Source organism: Lethenteron reissneri, chromosome 3 (assembly GCF_015708825.2).
Source record: "Lethenteron reissneri isolate LAM-NWPU_2019-01 chromosome 3, ASM1570882v1, whole genome shotgun sequence".
Lineage (NCBI taxonomy): Eukaryota > Metazoa > Chordata > Hyperoartia > Petromyzontiformes > Petromyzontidae > Lethenteron > Lethenteron reissneri.
The window spans coordinates 5,892,077-5,914,364 of NC_083781.1; the positions used below are offsets into that span (position 1 = coordinate 5,892,077).

Consider the following 22,288-nt stretch of genomic DNA (forward strand, 5'->3'; position numbering starts at 1 on the left):
GATGACGCAAATGTTGACTAACCACATGGCATGAAATCCCTGCCCCCACTGTACAATGGAGACTATTTATAGAGCAGTTAAATTGAAGCCGCCAGGTTCTTGAAAGTGGTAAAACGGGTCAATGCTAGTGCCCTCGGGAATATACGGGGCATGTCAAGAGGTGATCTTTGATTTTTAAATCCTTTATATTAACTTCACTTGCTTGCTTGCTTACTCAAGAAAAACAGAAATGAATAATAAAATGAAACCGACACCACGCATATAAAGGATTTATAGTGAAAAACTTTGTTTTTACGGGTTAATTTTTATACCAATTGGTATATTTACAAAAAAAGGTGTTGTGTGCGGGTAAACGCTTGTCTATTGAACCAATGCCACGATCCACAGAATGTTAACATTTAGTACAGGTAGTTGTATAATGTGATAAATGTTAAGAATAAGAACATCTGCGGATGATGGCACTGAAGTATAAAGATCCACCGGTGTGCACCTTGATTTATAAACATGTTCCTTCGGAGTGGGCAGGTAGGAACTTGGTTGGACAGCACATTCGTGCACGACAGAAAACTCGCGGTCACGTGACGCACTTCAACCAATCCGGGAGCGTACATGTTTGGGAGGGGCTATGCACGACAGATAGACAGACAAATAATCCCTGGTGGGCAGCGTGGAACTGTTGTTTCTACCTGTATTAACAATTAAAGTCTGACGTCTGTTGATTTTCGTCCACGTCTTGCAGGATATCAGCGTTAGGTTTATACAGTAAAAGTGGAAAATGTATTTATTTTCCTTTCAAATGCTTGATATTATGGTTGCCCAGTCTTAATCCCTGAGGCTGTTCGGATATAATTGTGATTTGAAAAAAATCACGGCATTTTCATTTTATTCAGGAATTCAAATACGCACGCAGCCATACAAACACAACAGTGATCCGTGTTGCCAGTAGTCAGTGTTCATGCCACTGCTGCTGTGAGTCAGCTTCTTCACGTTGCATTTCTGCCAGAGGTCACAATCGGTTACCTGATACCCTACCCGATACCTGGCTACCCGTACCCGGCCGGGTACGGGTATGGGTACCCGTTTGCGACCCTGGTGCGGCCGGGTACGGATACGGGTAGGCCGTGAGTCACTGGTGAGTAACTGTTTGTCACTCATTTCCCAACGTCTTGTCTCTTCTAACAATTAAAGTTCCTAGAATCAACCCACCTGCGCCTGCAACATGGCTTCATCCCAGAGGTCGCAATCGGGTACCCGATATCCGTACCCTACCCGATACCCGGCTACCCGTACCCGGCCGGGTAGTGGGTAGCCGGGTACGGGTACCCGTTTGCGACCCTGGTGCGGCCGGGTACGGGTACGGGTAAGGAATCAAAACTCGTTTGCGACCTCTGATTTCTGCATGACGAGCGATCACTGTGCGGACACCCGGGTCTACCAATTGTGTCTACATGGGTGCACGCGTATTTGAATTCCTAAGTAAAATTAAAACGCTGTGATTTATTTAAAATCACAATTATACCCGAACAGCCTCAGGGCTTAGACTGGACAACTATTACATCAAGCATGTAAGAGGAAAATAAATGTATTTTCCAGTAAAATGTTCGTTTTCCTGTATGTTCTGTATAAACCTAACGCTGAGACACAGACAAATATCACGCTTGCTATCTTCCAGCAGAAGTCAGAGTTTAAAATTGACTAAGCGTGTGGACGTGTTCATGGCATTTATTTATTTATTGCACCACCGCCCAATACCAGTGGTGCCACTAGCCCGCTTTGGGGATAAGAAGAAATATGCTTTATTTGGGGATTTGACATCTGACGGCAACAAATATTTTATTCTGGATGAATTTCACAATTTTCTTACATCACAGTTAGGTGAAATAAGCAAGTCAATAGACTGATAACAGTAAAACAAATATTTATACTCTCATCAGAAAAATGTGCCCTTTTAGATTTGTAGGATTCGATTTCCAGCTGGAACAGTATTTGGCGCGACGCTAATTTTTTTGTCACGACTCCAGCGCCTCTTGGAGCTTCATTGGGCCCATCACTTTGTCTTGGATTTTACTCTTGCCTAGCACTACCACTGCCCCACACCTTTTCCGTTCGGAGATAAGCACGTGGCCGTGTTTGACCTTGGAGCATTTCCTGAGGGTTTTCTAAGCTCACGTTGGTCCAACGTTCACGTGGCAACCAGCGGTCAAGGGAGCACGGGTTTGTGACTAAGCGTGCGGGCGTGGAACTCTCACTAAATATGACAAGGGTTGTTAACTGGCACTTTTAGTTGCAGAAAATCTGATTATTAAAGCGGAGTGAATAAATCTTACAGTGTTTGTCAAGGTGTTCCTACATTACACACATGAATTTGTCCCATCGGTGATGTAACACTTCAATATCCCAAGCACGACATTCTTCATGACATGTATATGCACATTTTATGAGCTTTCACATCGTCGTCACTTTATACCAACTCACTTCAGTTTTTCGTTTTACATTCTTAAGCAAAAACGGTCTCCGGAGCATGAGAGACGTGTCACAAAATCATGCAGTTGAACTCAGAAATTGCAGTTATTTTATTTAAAATTTTCCTTCGTAAAAAAAAACTTCGCAATGGAACAATGTCCACCTTCCCAGAGCATGCACTGAGATTACTAAGAGTATTTGGCTACTAGAAATGTCCAAATAATGGGCCACTCTGTTGAGCTATTATTTGTGGCCAAGTCGCTTCTGAAAAATAAGTTCATACCTCAGTGGGCTTTGCCTGGTAGGATGGGGATGGTTTAGTTTCATTTGTATGTGTTTGGGTGATTTGTTTACCTGTCTTGTACTTTGCACTACCATCATGTTTTTGTACTGTTTGTTGCTGGAACGATGTTAACCGCTCCTACCGGACATCTGTGAAAAATAACTTTATCGCCCATCGGATTCCTCCAGGAGAAATAATATGATTCTGATTCTGTGTGACACACTGTTCACTGCCATCTTGGAAATACCCAGACTGCTTTGCACAGCTGTGATACCACTTCACACCAGGCAAGAAGCGGTTAATATTGTTGTGGTGGCTGTGGGTGTTAATAATGTGATTCATAACAGGTACGGAATATCTTGATTTGAAGCTTTCGTGGCTGCAGGAATCCATATTCTTTGGTAAAATTACGACCGCTTGTGTAGCGATCGAAATGTCGTGATTTGTTTAATTTTATTTTATTTCTAACTACGTGACTTTACCGAAAGAACCAAAGAGTATGGGTACGGAATATGAAACTATATACCACGAGTGTCAATATAAAACAGACCGCACCCACGTGACGTTTTATGTCCGTGGTGGACGCTACTCGTGGTGGACGCAAGTGGCATTTGCCACTCCCAGGTGACATCTCACGAACCCCCTTGGCTCTGTTTGGCACAAGAACTCCTTGAGTACTTACCGTGTACTCTGTTGTTTCCACCAGCAGGCAGCACCAGCGGCAGGTTTGAACGCGAGGAACATCCGAGAACAAACACGGCATGAAAAGACAAAGAGAAATTGCAATTATTAACATCATTGTTGCTGCTGCTGCCGCGTATGAACGTGCAATCAATTCACGGCGTTATATACACCGCAGCCGCTCCGATATAATTACATTTGTTTAACCTCTCTAGCCTCTTAATAGCGCTCGATAAATGAACACGTTACGTTGTTGTGTCGAGGCTATTTTATTGTTGCTTCAAACGAACAGCAAAGAAGGTAAACATGTCAAAATAACACGGGGAGGTGTGTGAACGCAGCAGCGAGTAGACGGTGCGTGCGTACGACGATTGGAGTGATGCCTATCGGCGGATACCTGGGAGAGATCCGATAACACGGCAAAGAGATTGGAATTAAATTACACAAGCTGCCTTACCGTACAAACAGTTCGTTGTCATCCCCCCCCCCCCCCGCTCGCACCCTCGATGAGCACGGATGGCCACGTACGGTGCGAAAGAAGTTCAACATACGTACGTAATAATTGTATGCGCCGTACAATTATTGGCGTTCGAAATATTAACCCTTCCACCAAGTGGCCAAAGTAGGTTGACGCATATATTAAGATCAAAGGGCTCGCATAAAGCGCATGCATAATGTACGTTGACTCACTAATCCCCCCTCCACTTTGCGCAAGAGTGCAGAAGAGCGGTCACCACATCTACGCCTCTATATATAAGGAACGAAACAGGTGGACTTCTCCACGAATCTGGCTGTCGCCTGATGAAGCTAGTTGTAATTACTGGCGAAACGTCGTATTCGGATTGTAAATGTTGTGGCTTGGCTCTCCAACACACCGGTGTGCTGTACTAGTACACTACACTATACACTACACTATACAATACACGACTATACACTACACTATACAATACACTATACAATACACAACTATACACTACACTACTACACTATACACTAGTGTTGTACTAGTGACAAATTGGCCACGTTCTGTTTACGTGACAACCCTTACTAGTTGGCTGTGTCGGGCGGTGGCGGGTTTAACGATACATTTATATATTTACGCGATCTAACCCAAAAACACCTCTATAATAGATTATCAATGCTGATACAGTTAGTAATTTATTTTCCCTTCACTAAATACATTCGTAAACTGTACCCATCCTCCCCCCCCTCCCAACACATCATCAGCCAGCCGAGGTCATTCCACTACTGGATAGAAGGCCTGCGCAATGCACAACCATCCCCCGCGATCCAGCGATGTCACACAATCCATCCAGCAGCTGCACACGAGCTGATTTCATCACTCTATCTCCTCCGCCATCACATGCGGAAATTATATTTTCATTTGCTGATATGGTCTAATGGAATATTTTCCACTCAGGTGGCTGTAACATGAGAACTCGCCAAAGCAACGTTGTCGTTGTAATTCGATAGACGTTGAGGTAAAAGTTAAATACGAAACGCATTTGTCACGACATTTATGAAATTCGGGCTGAAAACGAATATTCATTCTTGCAAAAAGTTGCTCGCGAAATGTGAACTCGAGGCGATGTATTTCGATTTAAAGCTTTCGTGACTGCAGGGATTCATCTTCTTGGTTCTTTCGGTAAAGTCACGTAGAATGGAAGTAATAAAATAATACAAATAAAACATCATAAAATAATTCTCACGACGTTTCGGCCACAACGCAAGCAGCCGTCCTCAGGTGAAGAAATTCATTCTTCTTGAAGAAATTCATTCTTCACCTGAGGACGGCTGCTTGCGTTGTGGCCGAAACGTCGTGAGAATTATTTTATGATGTTTTATTTTTATTATTTTATTACTTCCATTCTACGTGACTTTACCGAAAGAACCAAGAAGATCGAGTCGATGTTTTGAGCGGCGTAATAAACGGGACGAAAAGTTAATTCGTATTCCCTTCGTTGCTCTTCTCTTTATCTCTTCCTTCTTGCTGTTGCGATTTTTGCTGTCCCACTCTTGCGCATGAGAAGTCATCCTTGCCACCTTTGAGAACTCAACCGGTTAAACCAAACACGAGTAAATCTTTATACTATTGTCTTTGAAGAGCTCAACTTATTGAACACGTCCCCAAGCCCGTATCTCGTCATTCTGAACACAAACCACGGACTCAAGCGCAATTGCCCGCCGTCTTCGCCGCGAGCGCTCAACTTGCTGCCGAAAGCCTACGAGTTAAAAGTCAAATGCAGGGTTGGCTCAAGCCGAAATCGAAGTTCGCATGGTCAATAAATGTAGAACCACTTCGTGGAATGTCTGCCAGCAGTGGCTCATAGCTAAGGCTTGATGAGACTAACCACTCGGGGTTCACAGTCTCCGTGGCTCACCCGTACATGTGGAATGATAAGAGATTTGGAATGGCTGGCAGTGGATTCTCACGCAGAGACCCACTGACTCGTGCTTAAGAGATTTATGTATTTCTGAGCATACCCATTCTCCTTTCAAATACAAATTAAGTCATTACATCCTGTGCTTGCCTCATGATTGCTAAACATGTTCCACATGATGCACAGAGCACAAATTCATTTGAAACAGCCCACGCAACAATGACAAATATCCCCCGTATAGCCTCAACAGACTATTAGGGCAAGTGCTGTTGGCGAGCACCTATGAAGGCTAGCACCACACTCGGCCGCTTTTGTCCCCCTAGTGGCAATGTTTACACACCACACCAGGTACTCATTTGAGGCTGAGTCGACCTTGAGGAGGCCCAGGACGGGTTCAGATAATCGTCACTGGTTTTGGCCGTGAGTGGGAATCGAATTCGGGTCCCCGTAGCGCTAACCGCTACACTACCGCACACACACACACACATTGAAGACCTCTCCGTCTTCATTTGAATTTGGCATCTCCACATTACGTGACGTGTTTGGCAAGCATCGGCCACGTGCAGCATGTAAGAACTCAATTTGTATTTGAACAGAGGTCTGTACCGTGGTGGGTCACAAGGGATGTGATTTGGAGAAACCGCGTCCGATGGAGAGACAAGTCGCTAACCATGAGAATGGAATCGTATCTGCACGTTTGCACCGTTGCAACGAACGCTCATTTGAACGCAGGGACACTAACTTTAGACTTGAAAATGTGTTCCGTCATGACTCTGTAATCAAGAATTATAACAGTTTGCCCTCCCAGAAACCTGCCACAGCCCCCCCGCCCCCCCTCTCTCTCTCTCGAGCTGTCACCCAATTTGTATTCTCGGAAACTGAATCTAGCACGAACATGATTTGCCGAGCAGAGGGGGCACGGGGTGCGGGGGGATGGGGTTAAATATTATTTCTCAGTCGCTTGATGACTGGGAATAGTCGTCGAATGTTTGTGTGCATGTCCGAATAATTTCCGACAAAAATTTAATTGCGATATTGTTTGCCTCCTCTTTCATTCTATTTTTATTTCGCTCGCAGCGCACGCGATGTTGCCGCGATGAAAAATCCAAACATTGTTGCACCATTAGCAAAGCCAATTTATTTATTCTAAATTTTCTTACAGAGCAATTGCATGTAGCCGCTTTCTTAATTCATATTTCAAAATAATTAAAGTACCCTGATGCATAATACAATATTCATTCGTTTATTATCCCTAAGCCAAAACAAATTGGTTTCTGACAGTGTGGCATTACATGTAATACATTTAATGTAACATTTTAAATTCAGCCTCTTGCCTACATTACAGTCATTCGGCATTCAGCGGCGAGCTTCTGCAGAAATAAAAATAGCAACGCGGCTGATCCATGTAGCGCCGTCTGAAATCCCACGCAAGGTCAACCTCATCCCTGACCTGGCCAAATTTTCACAAAACCTGGATATTGCTTTTCCATTACTGAAGCGCGCCCCGGCCGTGCACTACATTATTATTGAATCAATACGTTATCGATACCGGCAGCCCCTTTCATCAGCCACAGGGGTCGAAGTGTGGTCAGGATTACGATTAGAGCAATGCTTCTGCAATGGGGGCGAAGGCAATCGTCTCAATTTTGAATGTGGGGGGGGGGGTCTAAAGCAACAGTGGAATGGGATGAAAGCGACCGTCGGCAGTCATGGTCTCGGCCTAGTTCAGGGTCGGCAAGCTGCGGCTCCGGAACTTGCTGAGGAACCGCTTTGCGACAGTTATTTATTAAGGGTCCACTGTCTCCCGTATTCATGACATGCATTGCCGCTCTTAAAACATTGAGGTTTTTTTTGACAGTTATATTGGTTGGCGACCCCTGGTCTAGTTGGTGACGACCCCGTGTAATTCTAGTCGAGCCTCGGTCTGAGGAGTTCCTCTGGCGGTTCTCTTTGTCTAAGTCGGATGATGAAGCCAAACATTTAGTCCGCTCTCTCCCCACCCATCCTCCAGAATATTATCAGGTCAGCCAATCAGTAAAAATGTAAATGCGTACGATATATCTAGCCAATTGCCATTTTTGGTCTTCCTCAATAATAATGATCATTTGAACTTGTAAGACGCCGCTGCACGGCATTCGCTCAGTCTTAAAGATAGAGAACAACTCAGAGGATGCAGGGACAAGTGGGAAAGTGAGCCATGCGGTGGGCAGGGGAAAAATTCCCTCCCCTCCAAGCTCTGTGGTCCTCTCACATGAAGGTGTTATTGGCCAATTGATGTGTGTTTACATATTGGAGGGAAACCAGAGCAGTCGAGAGGAAATGCATGCGTACGAGGGTGCAAACACGCCATCTCATACAGATGGAACAAATGTGGTCCACCTATTTGCTGTGCTGCCTTCTCCTGGCAAGCCAGAGTATGGTATCTCCTCGACACCCACGAGCTGGGAGTTTTTTCACAACACCATTTGTGCGGTGATCCACCGACACTCGCTGCCTCCACAGTGCTGGAATTACACGTCTGCATAGCCACCGCCATTTTAGTTTTCTCGTTCAAGGCCGCAGTGTTGTTGAACAATGTGTTGAGTTTGTTTCGTTCGTTTTGCTTGTGCACCACTGCCAATGCAGCAGCAGTAGCAAATAGAGGTAGAACCCCTCTTAACGACGGTAATTGGTTCCACGAAACCGGTCATTAAATGATTTGGTCGTTAAGCGAATATAGGAAACAGAAGTTAAAGGCTTAAATTCGTTCCGATAGCATCGTAAAAATTTTCATCCAAAAAGTGCACTTAATAAAAAAAATAAACAATGGGTATTAAAACATAAATATACTAAAAACATGATAAACACATACTATTAAAAGAAACATGGTTAATTAATGCATTAATTCATATTTACTGTACTTATAACAGCATGTTGTTAACAGGAGAATGGTCGGTAAGCGGACATATTGGGCTCTATGGAGGAACTACACTACTATACCCTACACTATACACTACACTATACACTACACTATTATACACTACACTACTATACACTACACTATACACTACACTATTATACACTACACTACTATACACTACACTATACACTACACTACTATACACTACTATACACTACACTACTATACACTACACTACTATACACTACACTACTATACACTACTATACACTACACTACTATACACTACACTATACACTACACATTGGGCTCTATGGAGGCCCGTCGTTAATCAATTAGTCATTCACAGGGGTGGTCGTTAAGTGGGGTTCTACTCTACAATACTATACACTACTATTCACTACACAATACATTACAGTACTATACACTACACACTACATATTGGGCTCTATAGAGACCCCGTCGTTAAGCGACTAGTCCTTCACAGGGGTGCTCAGTGTAGATGGTGCTCTGCTGTGATGACTAAATAACAGCATCAGCAATCGGATTGTCAATGCTGTCGCATGGCCTACACATGCATTGACAGCTGCTATCCTTGCATTAACCTGAGCAGCCAACAATGACCGCCCCCACACCCCCGCGCCCCATCCCCCTCCTTTTTTGTCCCGAACGCTTAAAAAAAAGAACATCCCAATGTATTTTTAGGAAAGTATTCTTGGCAAAAAATAAATGTTGAACAGACGAAAATCTTATTCAGGCACCGAATGCGCGTTAATGTCATGGAACATCTCACTGGAACCCGGCTTTTAGCATGATAATGCAAGTATCGTGCAAAGTAACTTAGCAAAGTGCCCCATGGATTTAAAAGGTTTTCATTCATTGTGGACACTCGTGAATAAAATTGGACAAACGCTAAAAGGTTTGCAAAGAAGCGTGCAGAGATGCGTACTCAGAATTCAAGTGAGAGAAAGAAAGAAAGAGGAGGTGTGTGGAGTATAGAACGTGTGGAGGTGAACACGAATTTTAAAGGAAGAGGGTTTTTGGCAGGACACATCGCGACGATGGCCGTTGGTCACCAATAATGACAGCCGAGGAAGGAAACGCGTCCGAAAGGATGCCCACAAAAGGAGAGAGATGGAGCAACGAATTCAGTTCTTGTGCAGGTGCTAGCTTCACTGTTGCATCATAGGACCGTGGGAGGACGGTGATGGCTTTGGGGAGGCCTTGACCCAGCAGCAGATTGACCACGGCCCATGGTGGAGATGATGTTTCGAACAGCGGCGTGGAGATGGCAGCGGGCACTGACCTGTGATGGTGTACGGGTAGTAGTTCCATGCCTTCTCCGTCACGTAGAATATCCTGGGCACAACCGCCTGGGCCCAGCTCGGCAATTTACTGTCAACGTACAAAGACAAAGACGCAGAGAGACAAACACACACATACACACGGATATTGCAGTTAGCCCTCCAGAAAACGGACGAAAAGCGCCGTTCGCAAGTGCCTTCTCAGGCCAGCAAAGCCATATGAGAGTGGTGGTGTGGCCAATGCCAAACGCGACCACCTTTGTCTCTCTAGTGCTGATGTTTGCAATGCTGCAGCAGGTACCCATTTAAGGCTGAGTCAACCAAGGGGAGGTCCGGGGCACACAGTATTCAGATTTCACTTGCCAGTAATGTTTGTCCACGCCTTTGGAATCGAACACAGGCTCGTGGCAAATTGCACGAATCGTTGTGCAGGTGCTACGCACATACAAAGACAGGGATCCCTTATGTAGCCTCTAGAGGCTGTTGGGGCAAGTACTGTTAGCTAAAACCTATGAGGGCCAACACAATACGTGAGGGGGTGGTGAGGCCAGGACCATGCCAATCACCATACCTGGCTGCATTTGTCTCCCCAGCGCTGATGATCACGCACCATACCTGGTACTAAATTCAAGGCTGAGTCGACCTAGGCAGGGCCCAGGACCGGTTCAGATATTCGTCAATGGTGTTCGGCGTGAGCGGGAAGCGAACTCGGGTTACCGGATTCGTAGCGCACTCCACGAAGGTCTGAGGTCCACTATTCCAGTGGCGTTGACCTGTTTCCTTTTGGCAGTTGTTTTGGCGCAAATGAGACCATGTTTGACCATTGAGACCAAATTTTGGTCAGTTCAGTAGAGGCATGCGTGCATGCATACATACACACACAAAGACAAAGATCTCCTATATAGCCTTAACAGACTGTGGAGGCAAGTGTTGTTAGCGAGCACCTATGAAGGCCGGAACGGCACGCGAGGGGGTGGGTGGCCAGCACCACACCTGGCCGCCTTTGTCTCCCCAGTGGCGATATTTACATACCACACCAGGTACCCATTTGAGGCTGAGTCGACCTAAGGGAGGAGGCCCCCAGGACTGGTTCAGATACTCGTTACCGGTGTTGGCCATGAACGGGAATCGAACTCGGGTCGCCGGCTTCGTAGGGCAGTCGCGCTAACCGCGACGCCACCGCTCCCCGCTGACGCACGTGCATAAACACACGCGTGCGTGCGCGCCTTGCACACACTGAGCAGAGTCGTACCATAAACACAAGAGTCTCGTAGAAAATTACAAACGATAATGGCGAGTGCTGTCATCCCTCCCACGTTTCGGTTTTAATTGTCCAATTTCGCTGCATTTTAGCGTTGATCTGCTACAGGATAGCCCTGGGCTCGAGCTTGCCACTGACACATATAGGTCAGAGCTGCCGAGAGCTACATGATAGGCAAAGGTTTTTTTTTGTCTCTCGCATTTATGTTCAACATTGGAATCTTTACACAAATAGATCGTTGACATTTTTGCATTGGGCCGTTTCGCCCCCCAACCACCACCCACCACCCACCACCCCCCAAGCCCACGCCCGCCACCTCCTCCACACAAAAAAAACCACCCAAATTGGCATGCAAGGTTTCACAAAGTAAGCCATTCTACGTCGACGAGAGCGTCGAAGAGAAGCGAGGGCACGCCGACTCACAAACACGCCCGACGCATCGCGAACAGCAATGGCGAACGCGTCTCCGGAGCGGCACGAGCGCTGCTCGCAAAAACAGGGGGCCCGGGGATGCGTTCTCAGCCGAGTGCCGAATATCGTGAGCGCGTGCGTTTTCGCACTTCTCATTCGACCATTGCTAAAAGGTGCGCGCCCTTTCCGCGTGGTCGCCGCGCTCCAGAAAATGTTGTTGTATTTTTGATGGAGGCGCGGAGGTGGTGGTGGGTGTGCAAGGAAAGATATTCACTGCAAGGCCCTCTCACCGCACGCTGCGGTGCTGGGGTCTTGCTTCACGACCACTGCGAACAATAACAATGCGGATTCATACGGTGTCCAAATGCCACCACATTTCAACATGGTGAAACGGAACACATTAAAATCCAACGCTTTCTCTAAATGATGAAGAAACCCGCAGAGTAACAGGGAAATGCATACGGGCTAGAAATCTTACTACAATTAAAAAAATAATCTACGCCTCCAGTTTCCTGGCTGGCTGCTGGCTGGGCTCCTCTCCACCCCAACAATGTTAGTAGCCGTGGGTCGTTACCACGGAAACCAGCTGGGTAACTGGCTTCCGTTTAACACGTAAACATTGAAACGGGGGAGGAAGTAGTTTGGAAGACAAAGGCTGTGGAATGGCTTACACAATTAAACGTAAAATTGTAGCCTGCTGATTTTTTGTCAAACACCATACGAAAGAATACGATGCACAGAATCTTGAAATGTGGTCAGAAAGTGTGAAATTCTGGTCGAGAAATAACATTTTGGATGATCCGAAAAAGCTCGCGTTTCGTATTGATCTGAAAGTACGACGTCACGGGAGATCGCATCACGTATTACATGGCGTCGGGTCATTTCACTGTTAGCACGAATACATATATTGCATCCTATAAATTATCGGACAATTTGAAGGGAAAAAAATTAAATCTGCAGTTGTCACTCAAAAATGTGAAAATCTGAAGGCCTACATTTTCATGTTTAAAATTCATCCCTGGTCTGCTTTGACCCTGGCCAGGATTTAAAATCGTGGCCTAGTGGCCTTGAGCCCACCGCTCCACCAGCCACAGACCCCCAGCTGCAAATGCGTGTTTCACATTCCAGGAATAGCATCGTTGTCAGTGCAAGTGGTAGGGCTGCATCTCGAATCAAATCAGCTGATTTGTATTTCTCCACCGCAAATCCCTTGCCCTTCCGGTGTGATAAATCGGTCTGAAAATCCAGGGGGAACTGAATCGGAATCACAACCGCTTTCCCCCCCCCTAACGCACACCGGAATTTTGCATACGGCCAAACTTGCGGCGAGGTCAATCTCTGTTGTCACCGAGGGTATTTTATCCACTAATCTCCCACGGATGTCTTCCCGATGGGTAATTGTTATTCAAAACGAACCACGCTATTTCCAGCTCAGCCTTGAGATTATGTACAAGTGAAGGAGATGCAAATAATGCCACAAAGCTGGCTTTTGTGCCGAACCTATCTCTAACAAATCTTGCTTATTTTTGATTTGTAGTTCACGATGTGCAATAATAATAATAAGGTATTGTCATTTCCCCCCCCCCCCCAATTAATTCCAATTATGCTATTAGCATCGTGCTCTTGAGATGGTGAAATAATTTTGGATCTGTCACAGAGCCCTTGTCAACCATTGCGTCGGGAAACAGCTGCAAAAGTGGTTTATTTGTTTTCTTCCCACGGGACTTCTGCCCCCAAAAAAGTCCTTCAGGTGGCTTTTGTTTCTACATATATAACCACCAATGTTTTAATTTCAGGCATTCTACTCCGATCTCGTGTCACCGTGCCTCTTTTGTCCAGCTAACGTCCTGGTGTGTTACGAGTGACAGGGTTTATAAACAAGGTGCGGTCTTGTGCCAGCTTAGCCAAAGAGAGAACCCTCACAACTCTCTCCCCCTGTTTGCTTTCATTCTTGGACTCACATCCAGAGATGATGTTTAGCTAAATAAGTAATATTAAAGAAAACTTTTTTTTAAACACGCTTTTATGAAATGTACTAGTAATGGCAGAACTCCACGACCCCAGGACGTGGCCCCGAAGCTTGCCATAACGTAAGGGACCGTGGCCAATTACAGCCAACGTCAGTTGACCGTGGACAATTAGACCCAAGCCGAAACATAACACATAAAAAATAATATTAAAAAGCATATATTTTTTAATGATAGAATATAGTATTGTCATCTGTATGACATAAGTATACCAAGTTTGCAGTCGATACCACATTGGGAAGTGGGTTAAAATTGAGTTACAAGATTTGAGGATACAACAACGACAACAACAGAGTGAGTTAAAAGAAAGCGTGTAAAAAAAATAAACATTTTAGAATGACAATTCAACACGGCGAGTGAAGGCCAAAAAAAGTATTGCCTTTTTTTTTTTAGATGACTTTTTGTTCGTATTGAAACGACAGGAGAGTTTTGATATTCATTCATGGGGAATGTCACAAGTGCTGTTCATCAACACCGTCTGCATCGCTTTTCTATTCACTTGCGCCAACAGGGAACCTGGGCCAACGCTCCATCACGGTAAAAAGATCGATCAAATGTCAAGCAGCCATTAGCAAACAGAACCCTGCCTGCGCAAAGTGGGGTCATTTACAAAATGTTGCCTACGTAGCCATCCCTGAAAGAGGGTGAAGAGATTGAATTGTGAGAGGTCCTGGGTTTGCACCGTGGTTCGGACAGCGTAAGTCCAATGGCATGGCCTCGGATTTTCACAGGCTTCGGAATGAATGTCTTGATACATGTTGCGAATACGGACTTTCAACTGCTTCGTCGTACAATACTCAATGACGCAATGCCCGATCCAGAAATACGAAGGAGACATCGTGGCGGTATTCTCAGCTCGCTACTTTTGATGTGGTCACCTGGCTTGACCACCTGAATGCGAAATTGTAATTGTCGCTCTGCATCTACATCAGCTGTACGAAAGAAAAATAAGTATAACCCGTAAAAACAAAGTTTTTCACTATAAATCCTTTATATGCGTGGCAGCTAGAGTCATCTCCTCCTCTGGCTTGAGATGGCTGCCACCTATGGGTCAGATGATTGTCTGCCAGTATTAAGCAATTGGTAATTAAATATTTAATTTGTTTTCCCTAAACAGTGTAAAATTTTGGAATGTTTTTTTCACGAACATTAATTGTCTCGCACAACGAGTCTGTGTGCAAAATGTCAGCTCGATTGGATCACGGGAAGTAAGTTAAAAAACGACCGAAAGATTTGCACGGTCGTAAGCAAGCAAGCAAGCACGCAAGCACGCAAGCAAGCAAGCGAACTTAATATAAAGGATTTAATAAAGGATTTAAGAAGAAGAATTTCTTGATCGTGTCCAATAATTGTGCGCGTAACATTTCATAATAAAACCAAACAAGTTACGGGGGAAATCTGGAGGCATCACTTTTGGGTTTTACTCATTGTAATCTCTGGATCCACCCCCCCCCCCCCGTTCACCCACCCAAATGATGAGCTCTCTGGCTGCTACCGGTTTACTCCTAGATGAAGCAAAAACGTGGCCTGGCTGACGAACAGAGAGGACTGAGCCAATCAATGCACAAGAACCCACAACAACCCACAACAACCGACAGCAACCGACAACGCGATGTGATCGAGGGAGAGAGAGGGAGCGAGTTGCTTCATTCACATTCCCGAAGAGAAGGACTCCTAACACGTGCACCTAAAACGTCGGACATCGTGCCGAGCAAAGCGCAAGCGGTACAACAGGAAAGTTTATCGGGCGGGGGGAGGGGGGGCGGGGGGGGGGGGGTGGAGAACCGTGCGGCACAACCGCGAGAACCTGAGCGGCGGTATCCAATGGCCTTGTTTTTTTTCTCTCCTCACGACGAACACTCCCACTGGATATTTTAAATCCGCGCAATAATTAGCAGCTGGTGCGTTCACGTTGCGGCGGGTGTCCCCAGAGCGCGCGAAACGTAATTGCTCCCGTTTGAAGCGTGCGCACAATCTCGAGACGCCACCTCCGAGAAACAAACGGGCGCAGTCTGACAGCTGCTCGCTCTGCGACTGAGCGCGGTTTTCAAACCAACCAACAAGCGCCTTGGGCTTCGGGCTCGGGAGATATTCTTCTTCACCATCGGGCTAAGTGGAGGCAGCCGGCTCTCCCCGGGGCCGCGGAATCCCCAATCCCCGCCGGCGCTAGAGGGCCCGCATGGCGCGGCTCCCGAGAGACGCTGGGTGGCCACGCGAAGCTAAAACTCTTCACGAAGCGCCTATCTCTCTCTCTCTGTCTCAGTCTTTTGTGCGTGTGCGCGTTCAGCCCGAGACCGCGAGCCAGCCAACTTCGGCGCGCTCAGGGAGGCTGTTTGTCGTGTGCGGGCCGGGACGACGCCCTCGCGTCTCTCGCCTACAACTCCGGACTCGCTATCGGAGAACTCAACGTCTTTGTGTATTCATCGCCCCAATGTCGGGGACGGCATTGGCAGCATCCGATGAGTTTTGGCAGCGCCACGTTGAGACCCGTAATAGTGTTGTTGAGAGTGCTAATGTGGTCGGGGTTCAACTCAGCCAACCGGCGTGCTGCTTTTTCACGGGTTTTTGCCGTATAGGTCCCCGATGTGTTGCCCGTGTTGTATCGCGCGCTGCTCGGCACGATGAGGCCGCCTATGGTTTTTTTTGCTTCGCGTCCTGAAGGAGCCCCTACAGGGTGTGCAGCAGTGTCAAGCGTCGGACTCCACGCCGAACAACGTGCGGCCAGAAAATACAAGCCGAGAAGACGCCGGAGAGGTGACTCGGCCAGTCGTCACCCTGCGATCGTCGCATTGCATTTCGCTTAGTGTAAGGTCAACAAACAGCCATTACAACGAGAGAGGCAGAACATCTGCGACAAGGAAGAAGGAAAAATCCATGACCGGCTCAGGGCCACCAACGAAGTTAGCGAAATATTTGAAGTATTTTTGTTTTCCCCCTGCGCCGACCTACGAACCCAAAACCGTTCCAGTGTTCTAAAATAGGCGGAGCGAAACCGCACCGTGCGAATCAAAATGAACGTGGCGGGGTTTGGGCCCGTGTTTCCGGGCGCTGGTGTTTCGTTCCCGAGACACCTCAAGTGCCACCGGTTACGTTCCCGTCAAGCCTCCTCCTGGTCGAGTCGATCTCGTCAAACTTGGTCCGAAACGAGCAAAAAAAATAGAAACGACAGACCCTCAAACACTTTCGTGCCGCTGATCCCCGCTCCGCCCCCACCCTCACCCCGGCCTGAAAGAATCCGTGTTGTTCTGGAAGCTTCAGAAGCGGTGCGTGAAATTCTAAAGCGTTTGATCCGTAAATTCGGCAAAACGCGTAGTGGTTTAGACCGGCCCTTAGCTCAAAGCACGCCTCCGCAAGTACTTTTGAACCCAAAACGCGAGCAGATTGTAATTTGTACGCCCGTAATTTTACACGCAGTGCATATAATGTGTATGTAGTGTATGAAATTACTATGCGCCGTTGCTGCAGATGCTCCCGTCAATTTATTACCGCTCTCGTTGAGAACCTGTTTTTTTTTTCCTTCTTCACAAACGTGTTATTGCAGCCAATTCAGATACACGAATGGATAATAAAATACCCTCGTGCCGGCGGATATAACCAAATGTGTCATACTGCGGAAAAATAAACCCAATTTTACAATTCGGTTGGGACACTCTTAAGCCAACGCAACGTCAGTTGGATCAAGATCATATTTTACGTGCAAATGATGTCAAGTAAATTACTATGGAATGACAGATATGACAAGTATTTATCTTAAACTACTTAAAACTATTTTTTCCTTTGGCAGGCAAGGCCCCACTGAGCTTTATCACCCTTTTTTAGAAGCGGCCTGGCCACAAATTATAGCTCAACAAAGTGGCTCATCATGTGGAAACGTGTAGCAGCCAAATAATCTCAACGCATGTTTATAAATGTGGAGGGAAAACCGGAATACCAGGAGAAAAATCCACACGACCACGGGAAGAGAGAGAGAGAACACACAAACTGCAACCATACAGGGGTCATGGTCGGGTTGAAACCCACGACCTCCTGTATACCAGGCGAGGTAGTTAACACCTCGCCACCGTGGCGAAATGTTAACGAAATCTGGGGGGAGTGATAGGGGTTAGCGCACCGCGCTATGAACCTGGCGACCCGCATTCGATTATTCCCAGCCACAGCCAACATCAGTAGGGAGAGAAATGTACACGCGCTCTCTCTCCCCACGCCTCACCCCCCCCACCGCCACCGCCCCCAACTTCACCGACCCACACTGATCAACGTTGTGCAGAATCGTCAGACAAACTCGAACGTAGAGAGCCCACGTCTTCATACAGCAGCGCATCGACAAAGGAGCTGCAAATTATTATTATTATTATCATTATTTTCAATATCGTCCAACAATGGAGTAAATGCGCACATTGCACAGTGTTGCAGTTGTGGAAGCGTGCGTCGGCACCATTTGTCACAATTGAAAAGGGGAAGAAAAACCCGTGGGCAGCTTTGCCCCACGCCATGTCTACCGCACCTCCAACCAAGACAATGAGTTGATGCCCATAATTGCGGATGACAATGGCACCTATTCACCAGGATAAGTGGTTCCTCATTTCCGTGGCCTATCTCTGTTTTGCAGACGGGCCGCGATTACGCGCACAACCACTGTCATTACCAAAACGATTCATAGTTTCACGATGAGATTTGCATTAATTACATTTGAACCTGGCGCACGGCACAACGTAATAATAATAATTTGCATTTGCAAAGGGGCATTATCATCCGTAGATTCCCAATGCACGCCGTGTATGGACTGCAGGAGAAACTCTGCAGGTTAACCTGCCAGAGGTGGGGAGTGAAGGCCAACTTAAAGAGTTTTCAAGACGTGAAAATAAGAAATCAGATGCAATTCTTCAAACGATACATTTTTAGCGCACTTTACAAACTAATATACTTATCATGCAAGCAGTACAGAAGCGATGGTTCAGTGGTTAGCAGACTTTGCGACTAACTAGGGCGACCCGAGTTGAGTTCCCAGTTATGGCGCCACTGTGGTGAGATATTAACTACCTCTCTTGGTATACAGGAGGTCGTGAGTTTCATCCCGAACCATGAACACCCTGTTTATTTGGAGTCTACGTGTCTCTCTCCCCATGGTCACGTAGATTTTTCTCCGGGCCGTCCGGTTTTTCACTCCACATTTAGTAACGTGCATTTAGAGTTATCTGGCTGCTATAGATGTCCACTTGATAAGCCACTTCGTTGAGCTATCATCTGCGGCCAGGTCGCTTCTGAAAAAAGAGCTATACAGTTTATACTCTTAAATAGTTCGCATCACTCCGATTGTCTTCATCACCAAAGGCAACGCGTTCCATAGTCTGAGAGCTGCACTGTCAAAAGCCCCATCACCCCAGGAACAGAGCCTTGGCCTCAAGAGTACTGAGAATAATACGATCGGAATATCTCAGGGACATCGTTGGAGAATAAACATGCATCAGTTCCTGCAGATATTGTGAGGCTAACCCATTGAAAGCCGTGTAAGTCAGCAGTCAGATCTTATAGTCCACACGATACTTGACTGGCAGCCAATGCAGAGGCAAGAGAACGAGGCGTGATGTTTGAAATGGTGTGCGCGTAATACACTGTGGGCCGCTGCATTCTGAACAAACCGGAGTCTACCCAGCACCTTACTCGGGATCCCGAAGTTGGCTAGGGCACGTGTAGGGAGCCAGGGATTTCAAATAAGTTCAACCAAAGAGAGGTGACCGCATGGCTCAGAGGTCAGGGTGCCGATTTGGCACCGCCGTGATCCTGGGTTCGAATACAGGCAGTTCAACTGTGGTTAAGCCGGCTTCTCAAATGCAGAGATCTCAGCCTAGTCACCAGTGAATGGACAGCAAACCGCGACATGAACTTAGATTTGTCACTTATTTGGATAAGTTCCAGCACTATATTTTGAAAATATATCAGTTTCACTATTATGCGATGGACATTTGTTCTCAGTGGCAGAGCGAGTGGGAAAGTGCTGCCCCCTATTGTGCAGACCAGAGGGTGGCTGAATGAATCTTAGCAGTAGCCCTGTGACATCCGGTTCCGTGGGCTTGCACCGCTTTGTGAGTTCTGAATTGGGTTCCATGACACTGACAGCAAAATTGGGATGAAAGCGGGAAAAACACATACAACAGCTATAACAAGCAGAGTAAGATGTACCAACATGGAGGACGGGAGGCGGGAGGCGATGGCAACACTCACTCAATCAATATTTATTCTACGTGCCAATATCGGCGCCAGCGAAGTAGGCACCGGTGCACATTAGAGCAGAACGGGAACGGAACAGGAGTGCAGCACTCAGTGACACAGCGCAGACAGATGCCACTTTGCAGCGGCGCTCCGCTCAATTGTTCTTTATTTATTGACGAGCGTGCTACCCGGCGTTTTGCGAACGCAAATAAAGCGCGCTCGTGAATTACCGCGATGAGAAATGTCATTGTTGCGTTTCATATTCAAACCGACCGTCGCAGAGCGTCATGGCAATTTCCGCACCGTAAACACGCGCCGCTCCCTAATTACATTTACGAGGTGCCCTATTAGAGAAATTGCTCTCCCGTTTTGAAAGGCTTCTTGTTGTTCTCTGGCAGGACGATTAAACAAAAACACCAGAATAATTTTGTTATTATTATCATCATCATCATTGGTTTCATTAGTAATACTTAAATATATTTGTTATCAATTACAGGAGACTGTCCGTTGTCTGCGCTAATGACTGGGAGGATGACCGTGGATAACTAAAAATTACGGATAATACAAACGTAGAAATTTTCCACGGATCTCTATGCCAAAAACCACTAATACTGTATAGGTATACTACAGATCGACCGATCGATGCGCGTGCTCAGTGATAACACTTTCCTGCTCCCGCACAGAAGACTTTGCCCACTAAGTGGATAGCAGAGCCACGCCAATCCAAATCTAGCAAACTCCGCCCAATGTTGTAAAGATATGCAACTACTGTACTGTAGAGGTGATCACGAAGATTTCAAATTAAGCGCAGCAACATTTTTGGTCGGTTTAAGTACGTGACTTGTAATACACATTAAAAAAAATTACAATGTAGAACTGTTTTCGATTATTAATTTGGGCTTAAGGGAAAATCCACGACTTATTAATTCATGTCAAAATCTCAGGTGTCTGGTTAATCAACAAATCGGATAAACCGCTCGCGGAAAATCGAGAGTCTACTGTATAAAAAAACACTAATATATCATTTTAAATTAAAACATGGACATTATTTAAAATATGTATTTTGCCCCAAAAACAAACTTTGACTTAATTTGCTGAACAAGTCACACATCGACATTCGATTTTGATCAATTATTCGGAAACTTAAAAAGTATACTTCAAGTGTCCTGCAGGTTTTCTAACCAGAGACACCAAAAGTCGGTGTCTCCCTGCCTCCCAACACGCAATGCGAAAGCGATCATCTCCACCGGTGGTTTCTCAGCAAGTACTGGAAATTTCACGTTGCCATGGCAGGCACTCAGTCTTTCCATAGCAGGGTTGGCTACGTATGGTACGAAAGTGGTTCAACATGAATATGTACACCGGAAGGGCACTTTGAACGTCTCACAAAGTGGCACCTCTATCGAACCACGAGGTGTGATGACAGTCCATTCCTGACTGGGAGTTGAACTCCTTCCCTCGTGAGAATGTGAGTCGATTACTCGGACCGCAGCACCACCACATCACGCAGATTATTTAGACAACCATGATGTTTGTTTAAACAGACGAAATAAATATCCCCCAAAAAGCATTAACAGACTGTTTGGGCAAGTGCTGTTAGCGAGCACCTATGAAGGCCGGCACAGCACACGAGGGGGTGGGTGGCCAACACCACGCCCGGCTGCCTTTGTCTTCCCAGTGGTGGTGTTTACACACTCATTTGAAGCTAAGTCGGCCTAGGGGAGGCCTATAACGGTTCGGATAATCGTCACTGGTGTTGGCCATGAGAGGGAATCGAACTCGGGTTTCATAGTGCAGTGCGCTAACATGCTCACACACACACATTCTCACATACATGCTCACACACACAAGCAAATGCTCACACACACACATGCTCACACACACATGCCCACACACACACACATGCTCACACACACACACATGCTCACAAAGACATGCTCACACACACACACGCTCACACACACATGCTCACACACACATGCTGACACACACACACATGCTCACACACGCACACATGCTCACACACACACACACGTGACTTGATGGTGGGGCACGATGGAACGGCATTCCACAAGGCCAATCTCTCCCCCACGTGTTTCTATGCTGTGGTTCTAGCATCGTGGGTCCCCGGCAAACTCAGGTTCGGGACACCGATCTCGCGCGAGTGGCTGTGTATGTACGCAAGTTATGTTGAACTTAAATTTCGATGTAAAGCTTTCGTGACTGCAGGGATTCATCTTCTTGGTTCTTTCGGTAAAGTCACGTAGAAGGGAAATAATAAAATAATAAAAATAAAACATAATAAAATAATTCTCACGACGTATCGGCCACAACGCAAGCAGCCGTCCTCAGGTGAAGACCAGGTCTGT

At 46.3% G+C, this 22,288-nt stretch overlaps 1 protein-coding gene across 1 annotated transcript in view; it reads right to left on the bottom strand.

Moving 5' to 3' along the window:
• The window catches only part of LOC133347817 (cytoplasmic phosphatidylinositol transfer protein 1-like), a 103,549-nt gene that overhangs the window by 52,620 nt on the left and 28,641 nt on the right, over window positions 1–22,288 (bottom strand). The window contains exons 3-4 of the mRNA XM_061560459.1: window positions 10,013–10,101; window positions 3,429–3,436 (exon numbers count right to left, since the gene is read on the bottom strand). Coding sequence (XP_061416443.1) covers window positions 3,429–3,436; window positions 10,013–10,101 — 97 coding nt within the window. The remainder of the gene's footprint in view (window positions 1–3,428; window positions 3,437–10,012; window positions 10,102–22,288) is intronic.